Source organism: Saccopteryx bilineata, chromosome 8, assembly GCF_036850765.1.
Source record: "Saccopteryx bilineata isolate mSacBil1 chromosome 8, mSacBil1_pri_phased_curated, whole genome shotgun sequence".
Lineage (NCBI taxonomy): Eukaryota > Metazoa > Chordata > Mammalia > Chiroptera > Emballonuridae > Saccopteryx > Saccopteryx bilineata.
This window is the reverse complement of record NC_089497.1, coordinates 90,509,438-90,521,730: the sequence shown is the minus strand read 5'-3', so window position 1 is coordinate 90,521,730 and position 12,293 is coordinate 90,509,438. Positions and strand designations below refer to the sequence as shown.

General features: G+C 36.6%; 1 protein-coding gene across 1 annotated transcript in view; it reads right to left on the bottom strand.

Moving 5' to 3' along the window:
• ZBBX (zinc finger B-box domain containing) overlaps positions 1-12,293 on the bottom strand; it is a 141,927-nt gene that overhangs the window by 52,944 nt on the left and 76,690 nt on the right. Inside the window, exon 9 of the mRNA XM_066241422.1 lies at positions 11,965-12,085. Within this exon, the coding sequence (XP_066097519.1) occupies positions 11,965-12,085 (121 nt within the window). The remainder of the gene's footprint in view (positions 1-11,964; positions 12,086-12,293) is intronic.

Genomic DNA, 12,293 nt, shown 5'->3' with positions numbered 1-12,293 from the left:
AAGATTAAAATACATTATCTAAAACTTCCCAGATGATATCTTTTATTTCAGAAAAGGAGTGAGTCTGCATAATTAATAATAAAAACATATCTATACCTCTAATTCATGGAAGAAACAATGATTGCATAACAGAATCTTAATCCACTAAAATAACTTTGTTAATTAAGTTAACATAACCTAAGACTTTTAAACTAAATATCCCACTGTTATATGTTTAGGATAAAAAGTAAAATTATGACAGAAATCAGTGTTCTTGCAAAAGTCACATGAAACCCATTAAACATCCAACACTATTTACAAAAAAGCTAATTTATGAATGTGGGCTGTGTCTCACCACTTTGGCATTATAAATCTTAAGAGAACCTGAAGACCATTTTTCTAGGTTTCTACCAAGTTAGTAAGGTGATAAAATAGGGTCCCATGATATGAATATAAAATGTTTTGTGTCTGTCAATTAACAATGTGGTTTGAAGTGGCTCATTTCATATGGAAGGCAATGGAGCACAGGGATTCTCAGAGGTCAAGAGTGAGCATCAGAGGTTATTCACAAATTATTGGTAGGTTACACTTTTTTAACCAAGAATAAAAGCATCTACAGCCCTTGTTGACCATACAAGCTCATGAAGTCCCCATATAAAGGTCAGGGCCTTCATAATGGCATTAATAGGTAACATCGACACATAACTCAAAATGTACCAGGCTCTAACTAATTTTGGGTATTAAAACTTAGTAGAGGGATGACATCAGAGTAATGGCAGGATAGGAAGCGATACCGATAAATCTCCCCCAAAACTCAACAAGATCTTCAACCAGAAACAGAAAAACCTATACTTGGAGCCTCCAGATGCTTTGCAATACACCCAAAGGTATGATTGAGTGAAAAATTGGCTAAATATATAACCAAACCCCGAAGGAAATAGGGAGTAAGAAATGCTCCGCCTTCCTCACTAACCTAAACAGGGCGGCTTTCTCTGGTAACTGTGAATATAGAAACTGAGGTGGGCAAAGGGGGTGAATAAATCCAGGCCGCCGCGGCACAAACGGCCGAACCAGGCTGTGGCACGGAGATCCAAGCCGAGGAAAATCTGATCCTGTGGCAACCCGGGCAATACAAGCTAACACTCGCGCCAAACCCAAACAAAGAAAGACAAGCGGAGCGGCCATTTTACCCGGTCTCCTGGTCAGTGCGCAGTTAGTGGGCGAGAATTTCTTCCTAGGCCCCGAGAGTGGGTGCCCGTGTTGCCCCACGGAGAGGCAGGGTCAGAGGCCTTTCTGTGGGCCGAGGGCAGAGTCTCTGGGCAGCCCCAGCGCCCTGGGAAAGCCACGCACGGGAGGGAGTGAGAACTAATTCCAATGGTGGAGATTTTCCGTGTGGTTGGGGGTTTCACTCAGAGGGAAACGCGGCCGGCCTCATATCCTGGTTTGCGCGTGCAGATAGTGAATGAGCGATTCCTCGAGTGCCTCGGCAGGGCGCGCCCGTGTTATCGCACAGAGGGGCAGAGTCAGGGGCCTTTGTGTGGGCCAAAGCGGAATCTCGGGCCGCCCCAGTGCCTTGCAAAAGCCGCGCACAGGGACGGACCGAAAGCCAAATCCAACACTGCAACTTTTCCCTGCGGTTGGGGGTTTCACTCAGAGCGTGAGACTGCTGGCCGGATATCCTGGTCGCAGACAGTGAGTGAGAGTTTCCTCCAAGCGCCCCGGAAGTGGGCGCCCGCTTGTGTTACCGGACAGAGTGGCAGAGCCAGAGGTCTTTGAGTGGGCGGAAAGCCCGCCTGATTATGCTAGCAGCTCTGACTGACTGAGCCTTACCCAGAGCCCTGTGCTGAGTGGAAATAGAGTGGGAAGTTGCCAGCTCTTTGAGCCTCTTACTATCCAGGCAGAGGCAGCAGCAACCGCATAGCTGGATTATCAGGCTACTAATTGAGGAAGGAAAGACTAGGAGAAAGGCTCCAGGAACACGGACTCTCTCACTGTCGGAGCCTATAAATGCTAATGACCTTCGACTGCCAATGAGACTAAAGCACAATACATGACATTGCCATAGAGACTTATCAACTGCAAACCTCTACCTGAGCGTGCCAAAGGGGCAGAACCCGGGGTACAGAGTCACTGATCAGGAAGAGGGAGAGAAAAGAAAAAGCAAGACGATAACCTCTCAAAATCAAGAATAATCCGCAGACTTTATAACCTATCCCATTTTATTATTATATTTGTTCGTTTGTTTCTCTTATCTTCATTCTTGATACTTTTTTTTTCCTCCTCCAATTTGGCCGATTAACTCTCTACCGGTCTTACTCTCTCCTCTCCTTGAACAAGACTACCCATAAGTGTTACATCTCCCATTATCTTTTCTCTTCTCTTCCTTTCTCTCTATGAGGGTTGCACTCCAAAACCCTTAATTCTGTCTCTCTCTCTCTCCTTTCTTTTTTCTTCTTTTAGTGGTTCCCTCTTTTTTTCTCTCTCTCTCTTTCTTTTCTCCCTCTATATTAGTTTCTTCCTTTCTCCTTTACATGTCCTCTCATTCAAAACTCAATAACAAACAAATTATCTTATCTGGGACTCAAACCTATGTTTGTGGCATTTTGGGGGGTTTTTACTTCACCTTTTTAACTCACTAGCACTGCTCCCATCCCTGGCTCTCCATATTATCTATTTCTTGTTCCACTAAATACAATAGTAATTTTTTAATTTGTCCCCCCATTTTTCCGTTTTCCTCTTATTCGTCTCATCATAACTCTTAGACAACCAACACCTAAAAGTAAATCATTTTATTCTTGACCCAAATTTTTTCCTTATTTGCTTTTTGTGGGTCCATACGCTCTTTTTATTTCTTTTTTCTTTTTTTTCCTTTTTTTTTTTCTTCTTTTTTTGCCCCTTTATTACTTTTTCCCAATTCAGGCCCTCCATCACAGGCACTGTTTGTTATAATTAACAGTCCACTACAAGATTTTCTCAAGAAAGAGGGGAGAGGAGAGGAGAGGAAAAAAAGAAGGGGGGGAACAATTTCCTTTTTTTTTTAATTTTATTTTATTTTTCTTTATTTCATTATTAATTTTTTTTTAAAAAACAACTCTTCGATTTTTTATTTTTATTTTTTAACTTTTTATTCTTTATTAAATCTCATTAATACTATCAACAAATCCACCCTCAGATGCCATTAAGAAAGAGAAAATCGAATATCATGGATACAAAAGAAAGAGAGGTCACACAGCTAGATGAGGAAAAATCTATGGAGAAAAAATTTAATATATTGGAAACCTTGGAGCTAAATGACAGAGAATTCAAGATAGAAATCCTAAAAATCCTCCGAGATATACAAGAAAACACAGAAAGGCAATTTAGGGAGCTCAGAAAACAACTCAATGAACACAAAGAATATATGTCCAAGGAAATTGAAACTATAAAAACAAATCAAACAGAGATGAAAAACTCAATTCATGAGCTGAAAAACGAAGTAACAAGCTTAGCTAATAGAACAGGTCAGATAGAAGAGAGGATTAGTAAAATAGAAGACAAGCAACTTGAGGCACAACAGAGAGAAGAAGAAAGAGACTCAAAAATTAAAAAAAATGAGATAGCCCTAAAGGAATTATCTGACTCCATCAAAAAGAATAACATAAGAATAATAGGTATATCAGAGGGAGAAGAGAGAGAAAATGGAATGGAGAACATACTCAAACAAATAATAGATGAGAACTTCCCAAGCCTGTGGAAAGAACTAAAGCCTCAAGTTTAAGAAGCAAACAGAACTCCAAGTTTTCTTAACCCCAACAAACCTACTCCAAGGCATATCATAATGAAATTGACACAAACCAACAGCAAAGAAAAAATTCTCAAGGCAGCCAGGGAAAAGAAGAATACAACATATAAAGGAAGGCCCATTAGATTATCATCAGATTTATCAGCAGAAACTCTACAAGCTAGAAGAGAGTGGACCCCAATATTTAAAGTCCTGAAAGAGAGGAACTTTCAGCCACGAATACTATACCCATCAAAGCTATCCTTCAAATACAAAGGAGAAATAAAAACATTCACAGATACAGAAAAGATGAGGGAATTTATCATCAGAAAACCCCCACTCCAGGAATTACTAAAGGGGGTTCTCCAATCAGATACAAAGAACAAAAAAAAAACAGAGCCACAAGTAAAAGCTCCAAGAAGAACACAATAAAACCAAATTTAAACTGTGACAACAACAAAAAGAAAGAGGGGGAAAAGATGGAGATTTACAGTAGCAAAGGACGATGGAGTGCAAAAGTACTCACAAAATAGTTCGCTACAATGAACAGGGTAGGGACTCTTTTCATTACTCAAAGGTAACCACCATTGAAAAAACCACCACAGAAGCACATGAGATAAAAAAGATAGCAACAGAGGAAAGATGTATGGAATACAACCAAATAAAAACAAAAGATAGAAAAACGAAAGAGAAGGATCAAACAAGACACAAAACTAACAGAAAGCAAGATATAAAATGGCAATAGGGAACTCACAAGTATCAATAGTTACACTAAATGTAAATGGATTAAACTCACCAATAAAAAGGCAGAGTAGCAGAATGGATTAAAAAAAAAAATCCAATTGTATGCTGCCTACAGGAAACTCATCTAAGTAACAAGGATAAAAACAAATTCAAAGTGAAAGGCTGGAAAACAATACTCCAAGCAAATAACATCCAAAAAAAAGCAGGTATAGCAATACTCATATCGGATAATGCTGACTACAAGACAGGAAAAGTACTCAGAGACAAAAATGGCCATTTCATAATGGCTAAGGGGACACTGAATCAAGAAGACATAACAATTCTTAATATATATGCACCAAACCAAGGAGCACCAAAATATATAAGACAGCTACTTATTGATCTTAAAATAAAAACTGACAAAAATACAATCATACTTGGAGACCTCAATACACCGCTGACGGCTCTAGATCGGTCATCCAAACAGAGAATAAACAAAGACATAGTGGCCTTAAACAAAACACTAGAGCACCTGGATAGGATAGACATCTACAGGACATTTCATCCCAAAGTGATTGAGTATACATTTTTCTCCAGTGTACATGGATCATTCTCAAGAATTGACCATATGCTGGGCCACAAAAACAACATCAGCAAATTCAGAAAAATTGAAGTTGTACCAAGCATATTTTCTGATCATAAAGCCTTGAAACTAGAATTCAACTGCAAAAAAGAGGGAAAAAATCCCACAAAAATGTGGAAACTAAACAACATACTTTTAAAAAATGAATGGGTCAAAGAGGAAATAAGTGCAGAGATCAAAAGATATATACAGACTAATGAAAATGACAATACGACATATCAGAATCTATGGGATGCAGCAAAAGCAGGGATAAGAGGGAAGTTCATATCGCTTCAGGCATATATGAACAAACAAGAGAGAGCCCAAGTGAACCACTTAACTTCCCACCTTAAGGAACTAGAAAAAGAAGAACAAAGACAACCCAAAACCAGCCGAAGAAAGGAGATAATAAAAATCAGAGCAGAAATAAATGAATTAGAGAACAGAAAAACTATAGAAAAAATTAATAGAACAAGGAGCTGGTTCTTTGAAAAGATCAACAAAATTGACAAACCCTTGGCAAGACTTACCAAGGAAAAAAGAGAAAGAACTCATATAAACAAAATCCAAAATGAAAGAGGAGAAATCACTACGGACACCGCAGATATACAAAGAATTATTGTAGAATACTATGAAAAACTTTATGCCACTAAATTCAACAACCTAGAAGAAATGGATAAATTCCTAGAACAATACAACCTTCCTAGACTGAGTCAAGAAGAAGCAGAAAGCCTAAATAGACCTATCAGTAGAGAAGAAATAGAAAAAACCATTAAAAACCTCCCCAAAAATAAAAGTCCAGGCCGTGACGGCTATACCAGCGAATTTTATGAAACATTCAAAGAAGACTTGGTTCCTATTCTACTCAAAGTCTTCCAAAAAATTGAAGAAGAAGCAATACTTCCAAACACATTTTATGAGGCCAACATAACCCTCATACCAAAACCAGGCAAGGATGGCACAAAAAAAGAAAACTACAGACCAATATCTCTAATGAATACAGATGCTAAAATACTAAACAAAATACTAGCAAATCGAATACAATAACATATTAAAAAAATAATACATCATGATCAAGTGGGATTCATCCCAGAATCTCAAGGATGGTTCAACTTACGTAAAACGGTTAATGTAATACACCGTATCAACAAAACAAAGAACAAAAACCACATGATCTTATCAATAGATGCAGAAAAGGCTTTTGATAAAATACAACACAATTTTATGTTTAAGACTCTCAACAAAATGGGTATAGAAGGAAAATATCTCAACATGATAAAGGCCATATATGATAAACCATCAGCTAACATCATATTAAATGGCACTAAACTGAAGGCTTTCCCCCTTAAATCAGGAACACGACAGGGTTGTCCACTCTCTCCACTCTTATTTAATGTGGTACTAGAGGTTCTAGCCAGAACAATCAGACAAGACAAAGAAATAAAAGGCATCCATATCGGAAAAGAAGAAGTAAAGGTATCACTTTTTGCAGATGATATGATCCTATACATCGAAAACCCCAAAGAATCCACAAAAAGACTACTAGAAACAATAAGCCAATACAGTAAGGTCACAGGATACAAAATTAACATACAGAAGTCAATAGCCTTTCTATATGCCAACAATGAAACAACTGAGAAGGAACTCAAAAGAATAATCCCCTTCACGATTGCAACAAAAAAAATAAAATACTTAGGAATAAACATAACAAAGAATGTAAAGGACTTATATAATGAAAACTATAAACCATTGTTAAGGGAAATCGAAAAAGATATAATGAGATGGAAAAATATACCTTGTTCTTGGCTAGGAAGAATAAATAAAATCAAGATGGCTATATTACCCAAAGCAATATACAAATTTAATGCAATTCCCATCAAACTTCCAATGACATTTTTTAAAGAAATAGAGCAAAAAATCATCAGATTTATATGGAACTATAAAAAACCCCGAATAGCCAAAGCACTCCTAAAGAAAAAGAATGAAGCTGGGGGCATAACAATACCTGACTTCAAACTCTATTATAGGGCCATGACAATCAAAACAGCATGGTATTGGCAGAAAAATAGACACTCAGACCAATGGAACAGAATAGAAAGTCCAGAAATAAAACCACATATATATAGTCAAATAATTTTTGATAAAGGGGCCAACAACACACAATGGAGAAAAGAAAGGCTCTTCAATAAATGGTGCTGGGAAAACTGGAAAGCCACATGCAAAAGAATGAAACTGGACTACAGTCTCTCCCCCTTTACAAAAATTAACTCAAAATGGATCAAAGATCTAAACATAAGACCTGAAACAATTAAGTACATAGAAGAAGACATAGGTACTCAACTCATGGACCTGGGTTTTAAAGAGCATTTTATGAATTTGACTCCAATGGCAAGAGAAGTGAAGGCAAAAATTAATGAATGGGACTACATCAGACTAAGAAGTTTTTGCTCAGCAAGAGAAACTGGTAACAAAATAAACAGAAAGCCAACTAAATGGGAAATGATATTTTCAAACAACAGCTCAGATAAGGGCCTAATATCCAAAATATACAAAGAACTCATAAAACTCAACAACAAACAAACAAACAATCCAATAAAAAAATGGGAAGAGGATATGAATAGACACTTCTCCCAGGAAGAAATACAAATGGCCAACAGATATATGAAAAGATGCTCATCTTCTTTAGCTATTAGAGAAATGCAAATCAAAACGGCAATGAGATACCACCTCACACCTGTTCGATTAGCTGTTATTAGCAAGTCAGGTAATAGCAAATGTTGGAGAGGCTGTGGAGAAAAAGGAACCCTCATACACTGTTGGTGGGAATGTAAAGTAGTACAACCATTATGGAAGAAAGTATGGTGGTTCCTCAAAAAACTGAAAATAGAACTACCTTATGACCCAGCAATCCCTCTCCTGGGTATATATCCCCAAAACTCAGAAACATTGATACGTAAAGACACATGCAGCCCCATGTTTATTGCAGCATTGTTCACAGTGGCCAGGACATGGAAACAACCAAAAAGCCCATCAATAGATGACTGGATAAAGAAGATGTGGCACATATACACTATGGAATACTACTCAGCCATCGGAACATTTACAGCAAAATGGTGGGATCTTGATAACATGATACGAAGCGAAATAAGTAAATCAGAAAAAACCAGGAACTGTATTATTCCATACGTAGGTGGGACATAATAGTGAAACTAAGAGACATTGATAAGAGTGTGGTGGTTACGGGGGGGAGGGGGGAATGGAAGAGGGATAGGGGGTGGGAGGGGCACAAAGAAAACAAGATAGAAGGTGACAGAGGACAATCTGACTTTGGGTGGTGGGTATGCAACATAATTGAACGACAAGATAACCTGGACTTGTTATCTTTGAATATATGTATCCTGATTTATTGATGTCACCCCATTAAAAAAATAAAATTATAAGAAAAAAAAAAAAAAAAAAAAAAAAGCAAATCCTAAAAGAAAAAAAAAAAAGAAGAAGACCCTTCAGATTCTACAACCATTTCCTCATGCATCTTATCAAAATACACTTGATCACTATGTTCACTTTCTTCGTCCTTAGAAGAAATAAAACCATTGAAAACTGGAACCGGGAGTGTCTCAGCAGAGTGTGGGATAGGTCGTGTTGCTGAAGAAATATTAGGATATGTGATCATATGCTATTTTTTCTTGCCGATGCCCTTTCTATGGATCAGACAGAAATAACAGTCACTGTTGTGATCCTTAGGTTCACGCCAAACCATGGGAATACCAAAAGACATTCTTTCCGTTTTCCATTTGTCCAGTCACAAAGCACTTCCTCGGAATTATGACACACAATATGAGGAGCCCAATTCTTCTCTTGATCACCAAGAGGAACTTGAAAATAGGCAATATATGCACATGTCACAAATGATGAAATATTGTGCCTTTGACGAAGTGTGTAACAGCCACATATATAACAGAAGGTGTCAGGACTATTCTTACATTTACACCTACTCAAAGAAGCCATGATTCAATCTTAAAACAAAATAAGAGGGTGTTTTTATCAGATAATAACTTTTTACACTTAAAAACAACTATAATTATGTAAAAGTGATGTTTGTAAAACATTAATTGCCTTGTGGTTATGTTCAATCCAAGGGTCGTTGCCCTTTAACTCCAATTTAAAAACCAACGCATGCCATTAACTGTAACAAAAAGAAATTAAAATTGCATAAAAACTAGAGCATGCACCAAAAAATGGATTTCACATTTGGAATCAGCAATGCAGACATATATAGAAACAGTTCTAAAACCTCATGCAACAGAAAATGAAAAAAAAAATTGTTCCCCCATGAATTTACCATTCATTATATTAATGAATGGTAAAACTATTCTAAAGGAAGTGGGTAAGAAATGAGTATTATGGCCAGAGCAAATCTGGAAAAGGTTTTGACTGGATGCTATAGGCTAACAATAAAGAGTACTGTACATAAACAATGTATTCCAGTTGGTGAATTTTTTTTCACAGTGATATTAGTAATGATATATACTGATGTTGATAAATTAATACATATATCATAGATAATGAGAGCCAGATTCTCACTGTAGGTAAAAAGAAACTACAAATAAGGAAAGAGAGAAAGTCAATAAACCACATGATGCTGGTTTGGAGTTGGAGGTATAAGTGTGAACTTATGTTTACTTTACTAGACATTCAGGTGAATAGATACAGATATAAATTTAGTTGTGTATATACACTGGGTTGAAATTTATATACATATATTTTCTAGATGTTCTCTAAGAAGGCTTAAGATCTGTGACACCTGAGTAGCAATGAGCACAGCTGGAGCCCAGATATAGGATTCCGAATACAGTTCTCCAAAAAAAGGACTCAGACTCTTGGAGAAATGATTCTTGGATTGGAACAGGTAAGTCCATCTTATGAGCCATAAAAATGAAGAGATGTTCAAAGCAAACCAACAGCAAACAAAACCATGTTGAAAGAAAATAGGAGTCAACCTGAAAGAGCTCTTGATGTTCAAAGTAGAAACTAGTATTTGAATCACAAAATAAAGAACAATAGTATTGGATAGTAATCCAAAAAATCAAATATATATGAGTCCACGAAAATAATCAATTGAATAAATAAAAAATATATTGTTCCTTCAAGAATTTCAATAATAAATATACATATAGAAGAAATGAAGGAAATAGTAAATCACCAATAGATCAGGGAGTAGTCAGTGCTGCAGGCGAAATCTGCTGAAAAATGCTAGAATCAGTAGATGAAAATGAAAGGAAAAACAGAACTTTGCATTATCCAAAGGTATCTTTTGTAAAATATTCAGGTTGACTCCTCTTTCTGGGATGGAAATCCCACCTTCTAGACACACTAGAGCAGGAGTCCAGACTTCTGGACACACTGAAGCAGCAGTCCTGCCCTGTAGCTTTGTTGGACAGGTTGGGCCCAAAGTCTGCGGGTGGTTCTGACCTCATGGCTTTCGATAGCTGTATTCCTATGGCGGCTCTGTGCTGGGTCACATGTCTATGACTATCCAGTGCTGGAATCTGATGGCTCTTCTGGTCTAGGTTCACAGATGCCAGCACTGAGAGTCACAGACATGTGACTCAGCACAGAGCCATGAGGGCAGAGCCACCCAGAGACTTTGGGACTTCCATCCCAGTGGGTCTGGAGGGCACGGCATGGACAAAGGAGATCATTCTCAAGACTTGAGGTCTAATGGTCTAATGGGCTGCAGACTAGCTCAGGACCTGCTTCTTCTCTCTTATTTCTCCCTTTTAAAATGGGTAGATCAATCACATGCCCGTCCTGCCATTGTCTTTTTGGAAGCACATATCATGTTTGATTTCATAGGTTCACAGTTAGAGTGCAATTTACCTCAGAAGAAATAATACACTGAGTATCACCCAGATCTGATTTAGATGACATTTAAATAATAATGTGGATGTTAGACTTTTGAGTTGGTGCTGGAATGAGTTAAGAATCTTAGAGTTATTGAAATGAATTAACATATTTTATATGAAAGTAGGAAATGACCTTTGAGGGACCAGGAGCAGAAAGCTCTGTTCTGAATGTCTGCACTCCCACAAAATTAATACAATGAAATCTTACTTCACGGTAATATGATAGTATTAGGAGGTGAGGATTTTGGAAGAAGAGTAGGTCATGATAGTTGAGCCTTCATAAATGGAATTAGTGACCTTATAAAAGAGACCCAAGAAAGACCCCTAGCCCCATCTGCATATGGGTACACTGTGAGAAGACAGGAATCTATGAACCAGGAAGCTGGTTCCCTGCAGACACGGAGTTTGCTGGCATCATTATCTTGGACTTCTCAGCCTTAAGGACTGAAAAATACATAAATATTGTTGGTTAATAATATTTAATGTTAAATTTTAAACTTCATGAAATGGTGAATCGAATTATAATAATCTTTGAATAAAATACATTTGAATACTATTAATAGCATTATAAAATTAAAGGTCTAATTAAACTTAAAAGTAGATTCTGAAAAATATAGCCTCAGAAGTTTATGCTAATGTAAAAACCTGAGAGCAGTATCTTCTTTTCAGTTTTTATTTATCACACTATTTTGCTATTACTCAAACTTTATACAGTTTTGTGCTTTTTTCCATATTTATATTTATATTTTCAAGGAAAACCCTAAACTAATGGTACATTATATACATAAGTAAAATTAAATTTCTTATTAGAATTGTAGAACCTTCATGGAGACTTGATATTACTTTAAAATTATTTATGAAAATGTAAGGTATACATATATAAAATTGTTATGAAAAAGCATGTCACACAAGCAAAAAATCTTTATATTTACAAGCTTTTATATTTATTAATGCTGTAAAAATTCAATAAATACCTTCTTTGTTTTTTAAGCCATAATTTTTCCATATAGGATATATTGTCTTCTTTAAATTCAATATTAAGTGGTTCTCTCCAAATTTTCAAATCTGTTTGCACTGCACATTCTTTCAGTGAGTCTATAACAATGAATATAATATGAAAGTTAATGTAACATAGGCTATAAATTATTGTAACCACTCAAGATACAGAACTCACCACATATGCTCTAATATTTATCTATAATCAATAGCTCTGGGCTTAAATAATGCAAAAGTGTTAAATATAGATGATTTATTAAATGACTGTACAGACAGTTTTCAATAATCCTTTGAAATGAAAGAATCT